The sequence below is a fragment of the Oncorhynchus clarkii genome, chromosome 27 (assembly GCF_045791955.1).
Source record: "Oncorhynchus clarkii lewisi isolate Uvic-CL-2024 chromosome 27, UVic_Ocla_1.0, whole genome shotgun sequence".
Classification (NCBI taxonomy): domain Eukaryota; kingdom Metazoa; phylum Chordata; class Actinopteri; order Salmoniformes; family Salmonidae; genus Oncorhynchus; species Oncorhynchus clarkii.
Genome location: NC_092173.1, coordinates 5220948 through 5243453, shown reverse-complemented (window position 1 = coordinate 5243453; position 22506 = coordinate 5220948). Strand labels below are relative to the sequence as shown.

Sequence of the window (22506 nt, the reverse complement as noted above, 5' to 3'; positions counted from 1 at the left end):
TACAATATGCAATTGACTGTACATGTAATAGTAAAGCATAGTGCATATCCTGCAGACTTTCCGGTTTTCTTGGCAAAATGTTCTCATGATCGAATTGACAGTTGATCTTTCAGATTGGGCTGAACTAATCTGCAGCCTCTGCCATGGTAAGGCCTCTGTTTACCACATGGTCAATGACAGTGGCCCATTAGACACAACAGTTCCCTGCCATCTGCCTCCCTCTCTCTGATGTCCACCTCTTTGACAGGACCCATGCCCACCTCTTTGATGGGGCCCATGCCCACCTCTTTGATGGGGCCCATGCCCACCTCTTTGACCTCTTTGATGGGGCCCATGCCCACCTCTTTGACAAGGCCCATGCCCACCTCTTTGACAAGGCCCATGCCCACCTCTTTGACCTCTTTGATGGGGCCCATGCCCACCTCTCTGACAGCCCCATGTCCGCAAACTCTTTGATTTCTTCCTCTCCCTTGCTGTCTATCCTGCTCCATGTTGAAATCAATTAGCAATAACGAGTAATCATTATGTATGGTTATCATGTATCATACATGTCATTTAGATGTTTATACTTTACAGTAGTCATTATGTATGGTTATCATGTATCATACATGTCATTTAGATGTTTATACTTTACAAACACACATTCTATTTCTGTAGTTCTCAAAAGCCATATATAGTAGACAAACCAGTTTAAAGTCTATAGGTTTACAAAACGGTTAAGTGGTTAACCATCAAGTGCCGTGATGATCAAATGTATTTAAACATGAGAAGAGAATCATATGAAAAGTATTGTGAGCATTGCATTGTGAAAGGAATATACTTTGTATGAAAGTTATTTCTAGATGAAACACTGATTAGGTTTGGTGAAAAAAGTTACCCTGTGATTTTGTGTTGGTGTACTTATTCAATCGTAAATATGCTTAAAGTTTTTAGTTTTTTTAATGCTCTGTTTTGAGTTTTGTACTAAGAGTTGTGAAATTGTACCACATACTTGTGAAAATAGTACTAAAGCGATAACAACAATGTTTCTTAATTCCCAGTTCCGAGTTCCCAGTAGGTTTGAACGCGGCATAAGATGCTCCAACGCGACATACTCATCTCATTGGTGGTGGTGAGATAAGAGATAGTATGTCAGACTAAATTGCAATTGACTATCATAGCCCCACATTAAAAAGTCTGTGATGGTGAGATGAGAAGACAATCAGAAATAATGTTAAAATGTTTTTCAATTGACTGCCATAGCCCCAAATAAAAGAGTAAAAATTGGTTGTTAATTAGGCTACATCATTTCTTTCACATTGTTGGGGTCACAAGATTTTTCAGATATCAAAATTGGGTGTTGGCCAAAACAGTTTGGGAACCCCTGTTTAGTATATACAAATATACATGCATGATCCTGAAATATCATATGGATTGCTTTTATAAAGTTGTGTGCCTATCTTCACCAAAGGCGCTGGAATAAAATAATTTTAACCAAAGACATTCTGCTTCCTTTGTGCACAAAACATGTCTGAAATGAATGAACCCACAAATGAGAAAACCAATGTCATGTTCTTCCTATGTTAGAGACACTGATTACATAGCCTAATGTATTTTTTAAATTTATTTTATAAGTCAGTTAAGAACAAAAGTTAAGGACAAATTCTTATTTACAATGACGTCCTACCCCGGCCAAACATGGACGACACTTGGCCAATTGTGCGGCGCCTTATGGAACTCCCAATCACAGCCGGATGTGATACAGCCTGGATTCAAACCAGGGACTGTAGTGACACCTCTAACACTGAGATGCAGTGCCCTAGACTGCTGCAACCACTTGTGCATTTTGTCAAAATGTCTCTTTATGATGGGCAATTCTACCTTCAGTGTCCTGCCAACCATATACAGTAATAGGCCTACATTTACAGTATTTTTCCATAAGATACCTCACTACAGAGATAATAAAGTAAGATAATTAGGTGGGTGGTTACATTGGTCCTATTTTACACATGAGACACACTTGGGGAGTTGGGTCAGAGCCAGGGATCAGACATTATTTGACGGTGACCCTGGATTCAGACTATAGAAACTCCACCCCTTTTGTTATCAACCAGCCAATAAAATCTGAGCTATTTTGCATTATTTCGAAAAATCCTCCTTTAACAACAAACTTCGTTTAATATTTGTATTTCTTTCATTATAGAGTCAGCAAAACGCTTGTTATTTTCAATTGAGCAAATCCTTACATTTCCTTATACTAAACAGTATGGTTGCTTTCGACACAAAATTTCGAAACCGAGACTGAAACACTTATGTAGACTGTCAGGTATAAATTGTCACTGGAAACTCCCTTTTAAATGCCCGGATGAGCCTCGGTGGTCCGAGGTGCAGGCTTCAAACCTGTAGCTGCTTAGCGGCAGAGTGGTTCAATTCCACCTTTCGGGCGTGATTTCTGACCGCGAAATTGGGTTGTCTTTGACCCCACTTATAACATCATCGCAGTTCGCTAATAGAGAATTCTACTCAACAACAAAAATCCATTCCTTGTAGAGCTCTTGAAATTAAATGGCTACAGTTGTTTCGTTGGAAGGTTTTATTTCAACATAGTCATACAGTTTGGTATTGATGAAAGGTAGCCTAGCTGTCACATTAGAGCTTTCGGCCAGTTACTGAACGGCCGTGGGTTCGAATCCTCGACCCTTGATCAAAGCACTTGACTGCTTCTGCTAAATGACTAAAAGGAGATGAAAAGATGACCCGTCAATCAAAAGTCAGGTGCTGCGCGCGCCGCGGCCCATATGGTTTGCATCCTTCAACGAGCCAGACCGGATGTACATAATGACTGGCAAGCCCGGTAAACCAATCACCACTTCAACGTATTTTTTCTTAACCAATCGATGTTCTTGTTAGAGTGAGTTGGCGGAATCATCTTTTACGGAAATGTGTGCATGTCCTTGATTATGAAGTAACGTGGAGAGGAATAAGCTTCATCTGATGGTGTAATTTGTCGCTTATCCAATTAAAAGGTAAATTGCTATTTGAGCTGAGTAGAAACTAGTATTTGGCAACAATTTTGGAATTATATTATAAATGTCTTCATTGCTGTCCTATCTAGCTAGCTAGCAACGTGTGGTATTGTTCGCCGTTGACTGCCGGACAATCCAGCAGCAACATAGATAGCTAAATTAGCTAGCTACACCGACCTTACCTTGATGTTGTCTAACAACGAGTTTAACACAAGCACATTTAAATGCAACGATATTCCTTTAACGAAATAAGAAAGGACCTGTAAATAAGACTAATCTTTGCCGTATGATATTTTTATGTTTCCCTAACTAGGCGTGTGTCAACACCAGCTCAGTGACCATGCCTCTCCACAAGTACCCCCCAAAAATCTGGGAAGCCATGAAACTGAAGCAGGGGATCTATGCCCGCCTCCCCAAACACTACCTCCGCTCTCTGGAGGAGACCACGCAGCCCACCCCGGTCCACTGGAAGGCCCTGGGAATCAAGTACAGGGCCAACCCCAAAACAGGGCACAAGGAGCGGGTACAAGACGTCCCCATCCCCATCTACTACCCCCCAGAGTCCCAGGATGGCCTATGGGGAGGTGAGGGATGGATATCAGGCTTCAGATATGCCAACAATGACAAAGTGAGTACTATGCAGGGCATTAATTAACATTTGTTTTGTTCCCTGTATTCACATACATGCTCAGATATAGAATAAAGTGTGTATCATAACAATGTCTCTTTCTTCAGCTCTCCACCAGGCTGGAAAGAGTCTGGAAGCCACAGCTGTTCACCAGAGAGTTGTACAGTGAGATCCTCAACCACAAGTTCACCATCACCGTAACGGCTCGCGCACTAGACCTCATTGATGCTGCCTACGGCTTTGACTACTACATCCTGAGGGTGAGAGAGAGGAGGCTGCATGTTGTCATCTTTAGCTATTGTGTGTGAATATATGTAAATTCCCCAACGTGCAGTGTTTTGAGAAGATAACACTTAACATGGGTTTCATCATCCAGTGACTTGATTTGATTCTCTTCCAGACACCAAAGGAGGACCTGAACTCCAAGCTAGGAATGGACCTGAGGCGGGCCATGCTCCTGAGGCTGGCCTTTAAAGACACCCAGCTCTACCCAGAGGACCCTGCCAAGAGGGAGAACATCTACACCAAGTACAAAGTGGGTTCGTTATGTTTTGGACCATGACAGTTTGAAGTATCAACATACTTTTTTTTGTTTTGACTGTTCATCAAGTTGCTATAGGAGATGATGCAGGAGTTCATAAAGTCAGTTTGTAGTTAAAAGATCTCATTACATTATCTCTCCCTCTCATTCTGTCCTCGCCCCTCTTCCCTTGCCCCCAGCAGCAGTTTGAGATCCCTGCAGAGGAGGCTGAGTGGGTTGGCCTGAGTGTGGATGAGGCTGTGGAGAAACAGAGACAACTGGAGCACAAGGTAACTGCATCGTTTCAGTCAATAAGAACAGGTGTCACTCAGTAATCACCCTGCCAGGGTAAACATACACGGTCGATATCGACACATTTTTAGATTGTATCTACTCTGTCCCATACTCTCTCTCACTGGACTCTGTTTTGTGTCCCAGGAGCCGGAGCCTCTGTTCAAGAGCTGTGTGGAGAACCTGGTGAAGGAGCTGGCCATCCAGAAACTCTCTGAACCACAGCTGGTGGAGAAGAAGTAAGGGTCATTTTCTGAGGAGCACTAAGGTCACTTCCTGTTGACAGTGACACTTCGTCCCATTGAAAGACACTTATTTATTCAGGTTCTATTTTTCAGCAGCACATTTGGACATATCTCCATCTGGGTTGTTACGATGTAAATATTCCCCATTCCTGTTTTATAGTGAGACTTTCCTTGATCAGTGATATCTCATTTGTCTGAGGAATAAAATATTCACATTTCTTGATTTGGTTTTATTGACAATATGATGCCTAATCTAGACTGTCATACTCCAGTTTATCCTCTAGATGGAAGTGTTTTTCAGTATCAGAATTTAAGAATGATAGAAGACAGCCAGGAGCCTCTTTTATCAAAGGTGCTTGCGCACAGAAAAATACTCTAAACCGTGCTTGTGGCAGTTTTCCCGTATTGATAAATGTTGAACTTAATGGGGAAGTGTGCGTATCGCAGGTACAGTTCATACCATATGCAGAAGATTCACATTTTCTAGTGGTTGACCAATTGTATTGCAAGCAAATATTGTTCTTTTTGGAGGAAGTGGAGGTGTTTGATTCATGTGTATTGTAATAATGGTAGGCTAATAAAAACATGTACGTATAATTGTAAAACGGATACATCAGGAGATCAGATAGCAGCAGGAATCCTAATATGTTTATTTTGCTTCTTTTTTTTTTTTATAGGCCTAAATTATTGTCATGTTGCAGGATGTGTCTCTCCTTTTCAACCATGACTGGTTTATTCCTGCTACACAACGAATAGGTAGTTCCACGAAAAGGGTGCCTTTTTGCATCTCTTTGATATTTTAAGTGGAAATTGTGCACCAATATTGCATTTTAAAAGCCTGTTATTAAATGAAGTGCCCTTTTAATATAGACCGAATAAAAGCTTGCTAGTGTCCCACCGTCAATCCCTCCATTCCTCCGTCATTGTAAAGCCCTAGATATTTTGTTGCTTTGGCAAATTAATTTCTGAAGATAATTATTTAGTTATTAATTTACGTCTCTCCCTCATTTTAAGGTCAACCCTGTTGCGTTAACTGAACTCACTTTTTAATATGATGAAACTATTCTTTTAAAATATTTATTTGAAAATAAACATTGAATATTTATTAGTCAAATCATAGTGTAAAAGCAGGTGAGCTGGTTCTTGTCTTTTTGGCAATTTTGTGTTGGAAAAGTGAGCGGGTCGAGCATACAACGTTTTTGTGAAGCTTGGATTCAATTGCCACTCCCTGTTGCACACAAGGTTCCAAATCATCAACCATGTTACTTTATTTGGCACCTAGTAATGTTTTTATATTTAACCACTTGCGTGTTCCAGGTGGAGTTGTAATCCTCATTCACAAGAGCACAAATATACACTGAACAAAAATAGGAATGCAACATGTAAAGTGTTGGTCCCATGTTTCATGAGCTGAAATTAAAGAGCCCTGAAATTTTCCATATGAACAAAAAGCTTATTTCTCAATGTTGTGCTCAAATTTGTTTACATCCTTTTTAGTGAGCATTTCTCCTTTGCCAAAATAATCCATCCACCTGACAAGTGAGGCATAACAAAAAGCTGATTAAACAGCATTACACAGGTGTACCTTGTGCTGGGGTCAATAAAATGCCACTAAAATGTGCAGTTTTATCACACAACACAATGCCCCAGATGTTTCAAGTTTTGAGGGAGTGTGCAATTGGCATGCTGACTGCAGGAATGTCCACCAGAGCTGTTGACAGATAATTGAAAAAATGGAATATTCATTTCTTTACCATAAGCCATTTTAGAGAATTTGGCAGTACGTCCAACCGGCTTCACGACCGCAGACCGCTCGTAAGCACTCCAGCCCTGGAGCTCCCTATCTGGCTTCTTCACCTGTGGGATCGTCTGAGACCAGTCACCCGGACAGCTGATGAAACTGTGGGTTTGCACAAGCAAATCATTTCTGCACAAACTATCAAAAAGTATCTCAGGAAATTTCATTTGTGTGCTCATCGTCCTCACCAGGGTCTTGACCTGACTGCAGTTCAGCGTCGTAGACAACTTCAGTGGGCAAATTCTCACCTTCGATCACCACTGGCACACTGGAGAAGAATCCCAGTTTCAACTGTACCGGCAGACAGCATGTATGGCGTTGTGTGGGAGAGCGGTTTGCTGAGGTCAACGTTGTGAACAGAGTGCCCCATGGTGGGGTTATGGTATGGGCAGGCATAAGCTACGGACAACGAACACAATTGTATTTTATCCATGGCAATTTGAATGCACAGAGATACTGTGATGAGATCCTTAGGCCTGTTGTCGTGCCATTTATCCGCCGCCATCACCTCATGTTTCAGCATGAGATCCATGTTGCAAGGATCTGTACACAATTCCTGGAAGCTGAAAATGTACCAGTTCTTCCATGGACTGCATACTTACCTGACATTTCACCCATTGAGCATGTTTGGGATGTTCTGGATCAGCGTGTTCCAGTTCCCACCAATATCCAGCAACTTCGCACAGCCATTGAAGAGGAGTGGGACAACATTCCACAATCAAAAGCCTGATCAACTCTATGCCCTTACCTTTTGTCAAGGTATCTGTGACCAACAGTAGCATATCTGTATTCCCAGTCATGTGAATAGGTTAGAGCCTAATGACTTTATTTGACTGATTTCCTTATATGAACTGTAAGTCAGTAAAATCTTTGAAATTGTGGCACGTTGCGTTTATATTTTTGTTCAGTGTAGTATGGCTCTAATTTATCTATAAAAACATGCATATGCAGTAGAGGTCTTAACTGATAAACCTGTACCGAATACCTGAGACCCGAACCGGGACATGAGCGGGCCCGGATCCAGAATTGAAGTAATGTCACACGTCTGGATCGGATCTGATGTGATCGTCATGGGCCGTAAGTAAGTGTAATTTTAACTGATTTGTCCAGAAGGGCCGGTAAAGATTTTCTCAAACTCTTGTTAAGTTAGATGGGGAGCGGTGGTGAACAGCAATTTTCAAGTCTTTCCATTTTGAATTCAGGTTGTAAGGCAACAAAATGCAGAAATAAGTCAAGAGGTATGAATACTTTCTGAAGGCCCTGTATGTTCCATGCCACAGTTTGATAAATCCCAATCATTTGTTGCGCACGCAAATCCTACAATCTCCACCTATGCCAGATTTTAGTACGAAATGTACTCACGGCTGATAAATGAGGCCCCATGTCATTAATCTAAACACAACAGGCAATAAATAGCCTACAGTAATTGAGTCTTAAACAAATAAGCTCATTTTTCTCATTACAATTTGTATATAACAATTTGTGTTTTGTCCCACTCTCTGTCTGTGCTTTTTGGGAGATTACGAGGACCATAAGGCAAGATGGACTTCGTCTTATTTACACCACACACCCCTTAACTCACTTAAATGGCAGATAGACCACATACACCCTTGTCTATGAATTCCCTTATATGGAACCAATGATATTATTGAAAAATAAGCTGCTTGGGTCTTCAGTAAACACAGTTTATTTTGTGGCTTTCGCTTTCGACTCCTTCAGTGTGCCTGCACAGGTCCGCTGTAACGGTTTCCATTACAAAATGGTGTGTGGTTAAGACACTTGTAGGGCGGGGAGTCCCTGTTAGTTGGGGGACTCCCGTGGGTGGAGTTACCTAGCAACAAAGTAGGAGTTCGCAACAATTATCTGTCTACAGGTTCATCCTTACCTTATAAGGATAGGCGATGTTGTATGCCAAAGACTTAAATTACCCTTACTGTAAATCTAATGTATGATAGCACTCGTTTTCCCCATAGGCCCATACTTTTTAAAAAACCTGTCTTTATGCCATTACACAGGCAGAGTCTATGATGGGAATGCACAGCATGCAAACTAAGCAATAAACAGTGAAATATACTATGTGTGGAGCATCGTTCAGGGAATCATCGTTCAGGGAATCATCGTTCAGTGTCTTTAGTTATTTGATTTGATTGTAGAGATAGTGAATGGAATGACAGTGTAGTATACTATAGATTTGAATATGGACATGTGACTTGAGAGCTTCTCAACTACTTTGAACTTGACGAGATGTGAGAATTGAGTGCTTTGTTCCATTCCCTTATGATTATATGCATACGCTACTGTTCAAAACTACTATTCTACTTATAGCTAGTTTGTTCTGTGAAGGGAGTATTGTACGAGATCTTCAGTTTCTTGGCAATTTCTCGCATGGAATAGCCTTCATTTCTCAGAACAAGAATAGACTGGCGAGTTTCAGAAGAAAGTTCTTTGTTTGTCCGTTTTTAGCCTGTAATCAAACCCACAAATACTGATGCTCCAGATTCTCAACTAGTCTAAAGAAGGCCAGTTTTATTGCTACTTTAATGAGATCATCTGTGCTAACATAATTGTAAAAGGGTTTTCTAATGATCAATTAGCCTTTTAAAATGATAAACTTGGATTAGCTAACACAATGTGGCTTTGGAACACAGGAGTGATGGTTGCTGATAACGGGCCTCTGTACACCTATGTAGATATTCCATAAAAAATCTGCCGTTTCCAGCTACAATAGTAATTTACTACATTAACAATGTCTACACTGTATTTCTGATCAATTTAATGTTATTTTAATGGACAAAAAAAAAAGTGCTTTTCTTTCAAAAACAAGGACATTTCTAAGTGACCTCAAACTTTTTCATTATGTGTTTCCATTATGTCATTGACTGACAATTGGGTCGGTGGGTCGGTTTATAGATTTCTAGTTTTACTTGATAGACCTAAAATAAATTGTAAGCAAACAGTCAACAGGTGATGACATACATTGAGTATACTAAACACTAAGGACACCTGCTCTTTCCATGACATAGACTGACCAGGTGAATCCAGGTGAAAGCTATGATCACTTGTTAAATCCACGTCAATCGGTGTAGATGAAGGGGAGACAGGTTAAAAAAGGATTTTTAAGCTTTGAGACAATTGAGACATGGATTGTGTATGTGTGCCATTCAGAGGGTGAATCGGGAAGACAAAACATTTAAGTGCCTTTGAACGGGTATGGTAGTAGGTTCCAGGCGCACTGGTTTGTGTCAAGAACTGCAACACTGCTCACACTCAACACTTTCATGCATGTATCAAGAATGGTCTACCACCCAAAGGACATCCAGGCAACTTGACACAACTGTGGGAAGCATTGGAGTGTAAATGGGCCAGCATTACTGTGGATTGCTTTCGACACCTTGCAGAGTCCACTCCCCGATAAGTTGAGGCTGTTCTGAAGGAAAATAAAATCTATATTAGGAAGGTGTTCCTAATGTTTGGTTAACATGTTCTAGAGGGACTGTTCATTATGAAGGTTGAGTCATTTTGCATTCACACTTTTCCCCTATTGTAACCATTGTGGTTCAGGGGGAGACAACACTATCAGCTAAATTCAGAAGATAGCATCTTGTTTGCTAATTTTTTCCACACAACGATCAGCCAGTCAGCCTACCAGGCCAAAATCCCCCTGAATCCCCCAGAGAAACAGCTATGTAGGCCATCTCTAAACCACAACAACACCATAGACTGCATTTATACAGCCAGCCCAATTCTGATATTTTGCCACTAATTGGTCTTTTGAACAATCAGATTGTTAATTTGGCAATAATTGGGCAACCTGTGTAAATGCAGCCTTTGTGACTGGTTGTGTTCATGTGGCCCATGATCAATTACAGCTGCTAAGTCCCATTGTGTAGGGCCATCAACATTCAGTGATCCCAAACCAAGGTTGGGTAAGGTACCTATAAATGTAATCTGTTTGACCAGTTACCTGTCCAAAATTGTAATCAGTTACGTCACTTTTGGATTACCTAAACTCAGCAACGTAATCTGATTACTTTCAGTTACTTTTGGATTACTTTCCCTTTAAGAGGCATTAGAAGAAGACAAAAAGGACCCATCATAGTGGTCTTTGACTTGTGGTCAGACTTGCTCAGGTGGAACAAAGTTGGGCCTTTTTTCAATGTTGAATTGAATGTCATTGAGAAAAAAAGAAAGGCGTCCATGTATTTTTTTCGCAAACATCCTATCGGAATGTAGAAGTCATCCATGAAGTAGTCTAGTTTTTTAAAAGTATATGTAATCTGATTACAATATTTTTTCTGATAACCTGACAGATTACAGTTAGTTGTTTGTAATCAGATTACATTTAATGGATCACATGCAATCAGTTTCTCCCCAACCCTGTCTGAAACTAATAGGAGGCAGTAGAGAGTCTGCTAAAATGGAGTGCAAAGGAAACTGTCAAGTTTTACCACTTCCAGGCTTAATCATGGCTCATCCTTATAGCAAACTCCACTCCTATAATTCTGTTATACGGTAATTACGTTTCATCCTTCAACATGATTTAATCATTCCACATTTAGGACAATCTAGTTTAAATTAATTCTATAATATTCTACAAAAATATTGAATAACATGTCACAAAGATTCAAATTGTCTCACACACACAGGTTACATTTTAACACCAGAAAAGGTGGAGAGAGGAAAGGTTAAACGTCGACTTTGTTATGTCACACATTCTCATTTGCATTCAAACACATTTGCAGGACATACAGTAAGTGATGTGTGAGTAAGACGAGGAGATATGGGGATTGTTGTATGGCCACACAGGACATTTCAACTACCTCAATCAGCATTTTTATAGATGGGAACTTTCAATATCCAAGCCCCTAACTAGCTGCCAATGCTTTGTACTCGCTCACTCACTTCCCACCATTGTCCTTATATTACAGGGAATAACCACACTGAGAGGGTAGCTGCAGGTGACTCTCTACAAGGTAACCTCATGTCTATGCTTTCTTATGACTAACCAAAATACTTGAAAAGCTCTTCAGCATGAATCTGTAGAAATTTTACGTTACAAAATCCCAAAGTTAATTTCTGGCCAAGTATGCAAATTCTCCTAAAGCTGCTGAGCTAGTTTTAAAGTGAATTCAGGCCAAAGCAGGATAAACTTGAGCATGTACAGTAGGCCTAAAGAAATAAAAACCATTCATGTGAGTGTGTATACTTTAGTCAAGTATGAAATGTACTATAGTCAAGTTTGAAATGTGTATTGATTTTACCTCTAGTAATACTCATCAGGGTGTGACTAACTGTGTGTACATGCGGGAATGAAACTTTTGGCTGTGAGCCCAGTGTGGGGTTTCCCTGTGGCTTCATGCCACGCTTTTTCCAGTGTTGGTCAACAGTGAAAAGCACATTTTGAGATACACCTGCTCAGACTGGGCCTGTACGTCTACAGGAGGAGCAAATAGACCATTTAACTGGGATATCCAGCTTCTATGTTATTATTGAGCTTATTAAACAAATGTATGTCGTCATATTGTTCCCCGTGGACCTGTAAAGAGAGATCCATTGAGGCTTGTGCCGTTCAGCAGATAAGGGCGGTGTGAATTGTGCCTCTCTTTCACTGGGTTGCGTTCAGTAGGCATAAAAAAAGCTTCTCTCCTGTAAAAACATTTGAAGACGTTGTTACTGTTTGTGCCTAATAAACAGAACCTGGGTGAAAGCTTGAACTGCTGCCAAGAATGGGATTTTACAGTGGACTTAGAACTTCCCATAATGGTCCTCTGACTCAGCAAAAAACTGAACACGGGGGATTAAACTATGACGGTTTAATAAATACATCCAAATAGAAATGCTTCAAGATAAACCAGAACAAGTTTCAGCGGTACAACACACAAGCTGTATGGGAGAATGAGTCATTGTTGACTCAGTGAAGCGCCTCATCAAAGCGCTTCCCAAGAAACTGATGAGCTAACATAAGATCATTTCTGCTTTTTCATTGGGTAAAACACCCAGTTACAAACAATTCAAATAATATATTTCTGTGTATTACAATAATTGTCAAGTCACAACAGTCAAGTCAGGTCCCATGTACACGACTGGGCAGGTTGTGTGGGTGAGGTTAGGGGAAGTCACGTTGTTTTTGGAGTAAATGTGAGTGAGGCATTAGGAATGTGAGGGGGATGGACTCTGACCGGGCAAGAAAAGCTGGCTGCTAAAAATAGGATTGCATTAAAAGCAGCCGAGCCTGAACACAACAACGGACCCAGGAGGGGACACACTCGTTCTCCCACAGCCGTTGTGTCTTTCATTCAGTCCCCTCTCTTTTTCACTCTCCTTTCTGTTATTGGACAGTTTGCTTTTTACATTTAGTAAAAACCTAACATGTCAATTATATTAAATATGAAATAGCCTATACAACCAACAACAAAACGCACTTGAAGTGACCAGAGTTTAAGATGAAGACTTGCAATCATTTTATTTTTGAAATACTAATGACAACAATCAAAACGCTAGTGTGAAGGGAGGAGTCTGGCATACAGTATACAAAGAAGCTGTGGATCTGTTAAGAATCTGAACATACACTGAACATGTTTAACTGAATAGGACTTACAGCAACACGACAGAGGTAGACACTAGGAAGGACAGCGCATTGGACTATGGTCGTTTCTACTGTACATGAATATTGGTTATTACAACGAACAGAGTCAACAGGTGAGCCAGAGGTTAAAACTGATGTCAACGTTCAAAAAACGACAGATAACAGACAATGACTGACTACACAATAAAGAATATATCACATATGGAAAGTGAAAAATAAACAGCCTTTGATAGATGGTCCCTTTTACTTAACAATTTCTCCACAGAGGGGTCGTTTTCAGGTTGTCTTGCACCGACAGTTAAATGCTTAGGGCTCGATTCAATCTGTCGTGCTGAAGATCCACAGTACAGCACAACATACATTTAAAGGCAATGATGGCACATTCGCAGAGACTGCATTCATGGTAAACGGTGCATATGTCGGCTCAATTGGAAATGACCTTTCATGTTCAATCACGCTATAGCGCTGAACATCCGCGATATGGATTGAATCGAGCCCTTAGTTATGCTTTCCTTTAGTTGAATCCTCAATTCAGGGATTTCCTGCAGGTCCTTGTCGAAGTCTGCCTCAACCACAATATATACACAGACAGAGCCTGACAAGGAAAACTGACAAGGCAGACAAGAGTTGAGTTTAATTGTCCATTTTGTATTTGGTCAGAGTACTGGATGGTCCTCTAATCACCACAGGTAGTATTGACAATGGGTAGGTAGGAACCATTTTTAACATCCATGGCTAGCCTATTGGAAGGGCAATTCGCCTCCACCAGTATCACTCTGGTCCCCCCGGAGGCGCTAAAGCTACATGCTAAAGCTACATGTCATCTGTGAGTGCTGTGCTGATCACGGCTATTAGCCTTAGGCTAACGTTAGCAGCATGGTGAAGGCAACACATTACACTCAAAGGCTTGGGTCTGGACAGACTTTTTGAAATGTATTCTTTTAGGGTCTGGTAGTGGTCGTGTGTGGGAAGGAGAGACAGGGGTCTGGATTATAGCCTCGTCCAGCAAGGCCTTTGGGGGAAAGGGGTAACCACACCATTAGGGTACAAGGTGCCTCAGCTACTGCTATTGCCAGTGTGTGTCCAAACTCTCATACCGTACTATGTTTGGGTGAGAGGACTGTCACAGGGTACAGAGTTAGGTCCCTACACACCCTAAACTTCTAGTTTGAGGAGCAACACAACAACAACAAAAACTTAAAGTTCAGGGGTTACCACATTCATTCTTATGGGGGTATGTTTTGCTCTCATAGGTCCCCCTCTGTCTTCACCTGGACCAAATCACACCCCTCGTTATCACACTGACCCTGAGGGGCGGAGCCGGGGAGTGACAGTGGGAAGGGCTGCATCACAGAGGCCTGATTCTCGTTGACTAGCTGGTTGAACTGCTGGTCGTTATAGTAGCCCAAGTCCTGCCCAGACTCACACTGGTTGGGGTTAAAGTTCATGTTCATGCCACCTGGGACAAAGAGGGAGTTGACCCCCTGGCCAAAGCCAAGGAGGGCAGGGTCATGGAACAGAGGCTCCAGAAGTAGAGAGAGAACACTGATGTCCTCTGGGCTTATGCACTCGTTCAAGAAGCTGTCCTCCTGGGTGTCACTGTAGTGGATCTCCCCCATGGTGGAGGCCCCAGACTGGGTAGGAGGATGCAACTCCTCTGGGACCAGCCAGTTATCTGCTGGGGTGAAGGTGAATGGCTCGGGTGGCTGCGATTCTGCTGCAGCCACATTCTGTGCTGTGGGCGGTAGAAAGGACTTGTGTTAGAACACCTTACTGACACTCAGCTGTGCAGTCATTTGTTTTTGTGAGGCTGCTGTGTAAGCAGCCTTCATTGGTCTCTCTTTCACTTTCCTTTTTACTTTCTGTCCTGAAATAGGTTGCAGAAATTGAAGCTGGAAAGAGAGAGAGAGAGCCGAGGCCAATCCTCACCTGCCACACAGGATCTCTCTGTGAAGCTGATGTCCGTCTTTATCTTTCTCTTCCGCTTCACCTCATAGGGATCTGAACACGGCATCAAAACAGAACAGAAGAAGAAAATAAATCACCTAACATGTTATAACACAGCATTTATGATATCATATATAACATCAGAAGTTATATCAACCTGTGTTGTTGGGCTGGTAGGTAAACGTGACGGGGTCACTGTCCATGTGGTCAGAGAGACGGCGCAGGAAGACTTTTACTTCCACTTCCTCCCCCACGTCCTGTTCCCGGTAGGACGGGGTCTTGAACACGATAGCGATCTGCCGGTGGACGTCCGTCTGGGCAAACTCCGCCTTGGCCTCCCAAGACCCCCTCTTGAAGATGATCTCTATGTCGTCTGAGCGGGCAACACGCACGCACACGCACACACACACACACACACACACACACACACACACACACACACACACACACACACACACACACACACACACACACACACACACACACACCAATCAGCTTGTATCGTTCTCCAAGCTGTTTGACTTCAACAGTGTATTTCCTGAGATGTGTCATCACACGTCATGTGTCACTTCCATTTAGTTGTTTTAACAGGAGTTTACTTCCCCATTGTATATTACAACTTGGGAGTCTGGCTGCATCTCACCTTTCTGGACTTTGTCGCAGAGCATGTAGATCTCAGTCTTGCCGGTGCATGGCCCTTTAACAATGTTCAGACGGTTGATCCTCAACTCAGATGTGGTGGTCGCCTCTGTGAACACGCACACATACGCACACTGAACACCTGCTGGATCGTTCAGGAAGTACATTTACATAGCTGTGGTCTTACAGTGCTGTGTCGCATCCCGTTAGAGGACTATGTAAAGGCAGTCATGTGTAGGTGGTTGTGTCAGTGTCAGGAGGATGTTTGGGAGGGGATCTTACTCTTGTCATAGACGGGGTTGGACACTATGGGGTTCAGAAAGTCCCTCTTTCCATCCACCCACTCCAGCTCACACTGGAAACACAGCCGCACCACGTTCATGTCCATGTCCTCGATGCTTTTAGAGTGGCCCGCTGGGAGGACAATACAACTTTATTGTACAATAATATTGGATGTGTATAATTGGATACATTCTGTGTGTGCTTGCGATGTGCTTAATGTGCGTGTCAGGGCTCTACTCACTTTTAAAGGGGTCGATCTTCTGATTCCGTCTCTTCTCTAGAGAGGCATCCAGCTCCTTCCGCCTGACACACTGGATGCCCAGGTTAGCGAAACTGCAAGGTGCACACAAAACATGGTTGGTTACCAACCCTTAAAAACAGACATGTTTACACTAACCCAGTGTACTTTCCTAGCAAAGCACCCCAAAAACGGTGAAGGAGGAATGAGAAAGGAGGAGGATATGGGCCTCTGGTGGACAAAGGGAGAAACTTAAGAAAAGAGAGTGATGAATAGAGGAGAGAAAGAGAGGGGTACCTGTGACGTCGGTTGCTGTGGGGGTTAAAGCAGACGACACAGATTCCGGTACCATCCGCACAGTCTTTACCCACAAGGCAGTGGGGGTGTGGGCGGTACGGGTAGTCTTTGGTCACCAGGGAAACAGTGACCATCACTTTTTTTATGTTCTGAATGGGACCCTGAAGCTGAAAGAGGGAGGGGGAAGAGTGTGAAGAAGAGAAAGAAATGGGGAGAGGGACAAAGAAAGAGGAGGAGGAGAGAGATACTGTATGCATCAATCAAAGCGAGATATGCATCAATCAAACCGTCTTTCTTCCTCCGACACAAGTGAGAGCATGATTAAAACTGAGTAAATGTAAGGTGAACAACCAAAACGGATTCAGTGCCTCTCCCTTTCAAATGTCAAGCGTCAAACTTCGCACTTGTCTGATAGTGTTAATCTTAGAGAGATGCGGTCTGAATTGTAGTATGTGGGTGGGGATCAACAGTGTTTAAATCAGACAAAGATGTGGATTTGTGGGGTACTTTCTATTTCAGTTACAATCAATTCCTCCCCCTCTCCCTCTGCCCCTGATCCTTACACTTGAAAGGCTCTAGGTGTTGAGGGCAGCCAAACCAACAAGGGGGGAATTCTGGGATAGATGGTACATTCCGTTAACCCTTCCACTTCCCACACAGACCTACACATCCAGTGCAGGTTAGGGATGACATTGGGAACACAATTTGCAGTAAACAAATATAAGGACTAGGTTCTATTCTAATGAGACGTTATAGCAAGGTTCTGACTGAGTGGTCACGAAGATGTAACTTATCACAAGAGTAAGGGTGTTAACTGCAACTGCTAAATTGTTGTTGTTAATTAAAATACAGCCAAATACAATATGGATCTATTGGGTACCTCTATAGCAGGCAGGGTCTTGTTGGAGTCCCCACTGGAGGCCCCTAGGATGCTCCCGGCCGAGCGGCCCTCACACTCATAGCGGAACCTCATGCCTCTCTCTTTGGGCTGCTCCACCACAGCCAGGGTGGGCCTCTCCAGGATCTGCTCCAGCAGATCAGTGTCTGTCTGGGCCTGTCGAGAGGGACCCGCTGGCCCCCTGGAAGTCCCTGAACCAGAGGATCCCCGTCCTCGTCGGTTTGAGCCCGAATGAGAGACCCCACGAGTGGGGTGAGGTGCTGCCATATCTATGGTGGTAGAGGGGTGCTGGGGCTGAGGGAAGAAGCAGGGTGCCTGCGGAGAGACATAATTTAAAGACAATGGCCATGTTTAAAAATTCTTGTAAAGAACACAGCCCGACAACAAACAGTTAACTTTGTATCCAAAACATCATCATGAGGGTAGTGAGAATAAAACGGTTGAAGGCGTTTTCAAAGATAACCTGCATTGTTATCATTTATCTACATACTCCCTCTCAGTACACCACTTTCTATGTCCTCATTTGACACATTATGTTGCCATGCCCCCCTCTCAACCGTTAAACTAGAGAGCATCTCTCTTCCGTTTTTGGTAAACCCCTCTATACTTCCGTCCTCTCAGGCGACTGTTTTTCATCCTTCATGCCTCCCTCTCTCTTGCTCTCTCTCTCGGTCTGCCCATTTCTCCTGGTTTCTCTTATACGTCAAAGTGGTATACTTATATCAGTAAAAAAACGGCCTGTGGTCATTATAGACAGAAGCAATCTCTCTCACACACACTTTGCCCTTAACTCTCCAAGTTCAACCACATACCTTCTAATTAACAGCCCGTTTCAAGAATCCCTAGAGACCAGCAACAGGAAAAGCGATTCGCCAAAAACAAACCGGAACAAAGAAAAACAAGCTGACCGACTTAAGGGATCGCCTTAAACTCTTTGTTATTACAAGCCGTCCTACAACTCAAGTCTGTCTAAAGTAAACAAACCACCAGAAGTGGATAAGGCTGTATGAACAAAAATAGGTGTGTGTGAGATCAATGTGCTCCACTTCAAAGTAGCGTCTACAGGCGGTTTGTGTGTGTGTGTGTAAGAGTGATATTATAGGCATGCCTTAAAGCCTCTACACAAAAGCAGCTTGGATCGAGCCAATCGAGCCAGGAGCAGCATGCTCAGGAAACAGGAAGTTGACATAATCTACAGCAGATCGACCAATTAGAAAAGCAGAAAAGCCTCAGAATGTGAACTTCCACCCTGAAAGGGTTGGCCCCCGGAAGGAAGGGAACTCAAAAACGAAAGTTGGAATCAGATGACACTCTTTCTCTCCTTTTCTGCCACCTCCCCCACGAGAGGAAACAACATGCAGACGGGGGTGTGTCAACTCAGCTAACAGTCTATTCCAAGGCACCACTTTGACACACAAACACACACAGACCACAATTGTCTCACTGTGAGTTCCAGACTCTTTGAGAACAGCAACCCAAGGCATAACAACACGCCTTAGACGTCAAGCACCAGTGAATCGAGGCACCACGCTATGTGCCGTTGTGCACATTCCTTATCCATGGAAACTGTCAGTAGTTGAGTTTCACTTAGCCCCGAGGTGTGTCTGTCTGCCTTGGAAAAAGCGATAGCACACATCCCTGATAAGACTATACTTCAGATCAACCCATTAGCTGTTTTCTTGACTTTATCTCCCAGCTATTACAACAAACTGAGATACCAAACATTAACAGTGTGAACTGATGCGACCATAAAGAGTACCTGAGAGGCTGCAGAAACAAATCAAATCACTACAAGTCGACCTCTCGGTTTTCCTATTGAACTCTATGAATCAATGGCCTAACAAAAACGACAATTTATTGTACATATTTTCCTTCAAGGGTGGCTAAATATATTTTTGCATTAGATCCCGAAAGGCTTGGTACTCACCCTGGAGGTCGTGCCCCTTGGCACCAGTACTGGGGGCGTTGAGGAGGGTGTCTGCCTGGGCATGACCCTGTGGTTCTGGGCCTGGAGGTCAGAGTCTACAGGGGGATGAGGAGGTCCAGGGAGGCAGAAACCAGACTGGACATGACAGGGAAACCCCCGGTCTGCAGAGATCACCTCCTGAATGATGTCTAAAAAGTAGAGGGAGTGGGATGAGAAGCCTGCAAAGGGAGCTGGTGTGTAGGCCATCTGAGTGTGATCTATGTCTGTATGTGTGCAGTAGCAGCTACATTAAACCACGAGCATGATGCATAGGCCAAAAAGGCCCTATGTATGTAGACTATAGGCCTACTAGATATATATATTTTTTTTAAGTATTTCAAACTGTACATTAATAATAAATAGCCTACTCACCCAAGTCGATTGCTGGTGTACAAAGCAGGAGAAGAAAAGTGAGTTAACTCATTAATAATTACTTTGTGACAATGTTATACTATAGGTGTAACAGGCCAGACTAACTACATGTATGACAATGACTGTAATAGTATAACAGGTATTACATTATATGTATTACAATGTAATAATATATGTTTAACAGGTAGCCTAAGACTCGTGCCCAAGACTAGTGTGATATCTCAGAAGTGGGTGTTGGCCCCTCTACTCAACTGTCAGTCACGCTTGGGAAGACAGAATGACAACACAAACTGCCAATTGAATAGCATGGCAGTGTGCCGTGTAAACTGTAGGTTCACTTGTCTGGGCCCCTGCAGTCAGTCCCCTTTTTGACACAGACCCATGACAATGCGTTTCCTTTACACTATTCTGTATATCTGTATAAAATATGTATGAAAATTATACTACTGTCCATGCCAATGTGAATGTCGTGGGACAACACACATCAGACACCGTAGATGCATAACTCCGATTTAGTTTACGTAAAAGAAAAGTCACTTACTTGAAGTGCCATTTTGAACACTCATGTTTCTCATGGCACGTTACGACGTTTGTCCTGGAGGTGGAAAGCTTGTTCGAGTAGTTTAAAAAACCCAGACACAAACACAATTCTGTCCTATTTCCACAGACCAATCATTTCGTGGCAACCGTAGGCTACAGCGATCCAAAAATCGCTCTCCGATTTGCTTCAATTGGCCTTTCGTTTTTAAGAAGCATACGACGTCTGGGTGGAAATCCCCTTACATCACCAGTTGGGGAAACCCCCCAGGGGCAGTGTTGTGCTGGCTGTAGCCATGTACAAACGTCAAATACCATGTACAAACGTCAAATAACGGCTCATTCCATCACCTATATTTAGCAAACTACTGTAGCACAATAGCCGCCAGTGCAATGTCTCGAGTGGGATTATTGTTTTTATCTAATAAATTTGCAAACATTTCTAAAAACCTGTTTTAAGCTTTGACATATGGCTGCTACTAAAGGGGTAGACAGTTCAATAGTAATATCCTCTAAAACGCTCCGGTGACAAACAAACTCTGCTGCCCTGTTTCCAATCGTCCACATGGCTGGGAGAACCTATTCAAGTAAGTAAGTAAATACATTTCGAAAATAACTATGTATTATCAGCTAATTTGCTACAGTGCAGGCTAACTCAAATGAGCTAGCCAGTCGGTTAGCTACCTAGCCATATACTATCTATACACATACTGTATAGATAGCTAGCTAAGTGAATGAAATATCACCATCTATCTACCTAACGTCATATTAGCTAGCTATCTTGATGTATTTATCGCTGTAAAAAAAACAAACTCAAAATGCATTCGTAGGTAGCTAGCTAACAGCCATGGAGGACGGTGAAAGGATAGCAGCCCCAACTGTCAGTGAAAGTAATAGGCTATTCTGAATAGGACATGTACTTTTGTGTAGTTCCTGTCCCTAGAAGTGAGGATGGATATAATAGCAACATAATATTCAGTGTGGTGTAATTTGACTACAATGAAGTTTGTTTCTTGTGAGGTTTTCTGTCCTCGGGTAAAGAGAGCTATGAAAGCCTGTCTACATATGACGAGGTCCCAAATGAAGAGCAGTGGTTCTCAGTCCTGGGGACTCAAAGCGGTGCACATTTTTGTTTTTGCCTTAGCACTGCACAGCTGATTCAAATGATCAACTCATCATCAAGCTTCAAATGGTATTCATGTATTCGTTTGTGATGCTATCCTTGATATGATCCTGTTATTGTTATATGCTACACATGCATATACAGTGCCTTGCGAAAGTATTCGGCCCCCTTGAACTTTGCGACCTTTTGCCACATTTCAGGCTTCAAACATAAAGATATAAAACTGTATTTTTTTGTGAAGAATCAACAACAAGTGGGACACAATCATTATCATGATTTGGTATCAGGAATATTATACTTTAGTAATCCACAATGACCTGGTGATGTAAAAGTCTAATAATGACATTATCTTCCATATTCCTACAGATACCTTGTAACTGGAGATTCCTTCAAAACGATTGCCTACAGTTAATGTGTAGGGCACAGCAAGGTTGGGTGACTAGGGCCATCTGGGACTGCCTGCTGGAGGAATTCAGGTGTGTGAATGAGCAATTCAGGTGTGTGAAGGCTACCTGTGTCCTGCATAACTTCATGAGGATAGACACAAGGACCAGGAGGGGATCTGCAGCTCCCTGCCGTGTGCCAGAGGAAAAGTCTGCTGCTCTGCAGGATGTTTTAAGGATGGGGTCCAACAATGCAGCAAGAGAGGCAATCTGTGTGCGGGAGATCTTCACCTCCTACTTCTTTCGAAGAGGGTGCTGTTCCCTGGCAACACCATAGACTACACTATGCACAACCAAAGGCTCTTTTAAGAGCCATTCACATTGCAATAAGAGTATTCTTCCATTTACTTAGCTATGTCAACTGCAGTTATTCAATTCCCAGTTTCTCTCCCTTTGATTTCTACTTCTCAGGTGAGGGTGCTGTTTAGGTAAGGGTGTGATGTTTGTACAAAAACAAAACAGGCTATTTTAAATCACCCATATTGAAAAAATTTAGAACAATTAGACACCCTATAACCCACACCTACACACTCATGTATCAATCTGATTGATGGATTATGTTGTGCAGTAAGAAGGCTCAGGTGTATAACTGTGGCTCCTTCCACCTTCAAAGAATAGGCAAGAGTGCCAACTATGGAGAATAATAAGACACTTAATTATTTCTATAACTACGCTATATTGTTTGTTCTTG

The 22506-nt window shown here is 42.5% G+C and overlaps 2 protein-coding genes and 1 non-coding gene across 5 annotated transcripts; 2 read left to right on the top strand and 1 right to left on the bottom strand.

The window, feature by feature from the left end:
- Positions 1-2338: 2338 nt before the first annotated feature.
- Positions 2339-2425, top strand: trnastop-uca (transfer RNA opal suppressor (anticodon UCA)). The gene has a single exon. It is a non-coding gene; the product is annotated as a tRNA-Sec (tRNA).
- Positions 2426-2892: 467 nt separating this feature from the next.
- On the top strand, positions 2893-4907 carry LOC139386175 (large ribosomal subunit protein bL28m-like). The gene is made up of 6 exons (XM_071131645.1): positions 2893-3005; positions 3319-3633; positions 3741-3893; positions 4034-4168; positions 4357-4443; positions 4592-4907. The coding sequence occupies exons 2-6, from the start codon at positions 3346-3348 to the stop codon at positions 4685-4687; spliced, it is 759 nt and encodes a 252-aa protein (XP_070987746.1). The 5' UTR covers positions 2893-3005; positions 3319-3345; the 3' UTR covers positions 4688-4907.
- Positions 4908-12924: 8017 nt separating this feature from the next.
- Positions 12925-20419, bottom strand: LOC139386103 (transcription factor RelB-like). 3 transcript variants are annotated; one of them, XM_071131528.1, is made up of 11 exons: positions 20254-20419; positions 19713-19724; positions 19302-19489; positions 17357-17689; positions 16477-16643; positions 16183-16274; positions 15942-16073; positions 15664-15768; positions 15178-15393; positions 15003-15074; positions 12925-14808 (listed from the first exon to the last, which is right to left on the bottom strand). In XM_071131528.1, exons 1-11 carry the CDS (start codon positions 20285-20287, stop codon positions 14321-14323), a joined length of 1839 nt encoding a protein of 612 aa, XP_070987629.1. In that variant the 5' UTR covers positions 20288-20419; the 3' UTR covers positions 12925-14320. The 3 variants fall into 3 exon arrangements, with proteins under 3 accessions (XP_070987629.1, XP_070987630.1, XP_070987631.1); XM_071131529.1 differs by lacking the exon at positions 19713-19724; XM_071131530.1 differs by lacking the exons at positions 19302-19489; positions 19713-19724; positions 20254-20419 and adding an exon at positions 18187-18539.
- Positions 20420-22506: the final 2087 nt, after the last annotated feature.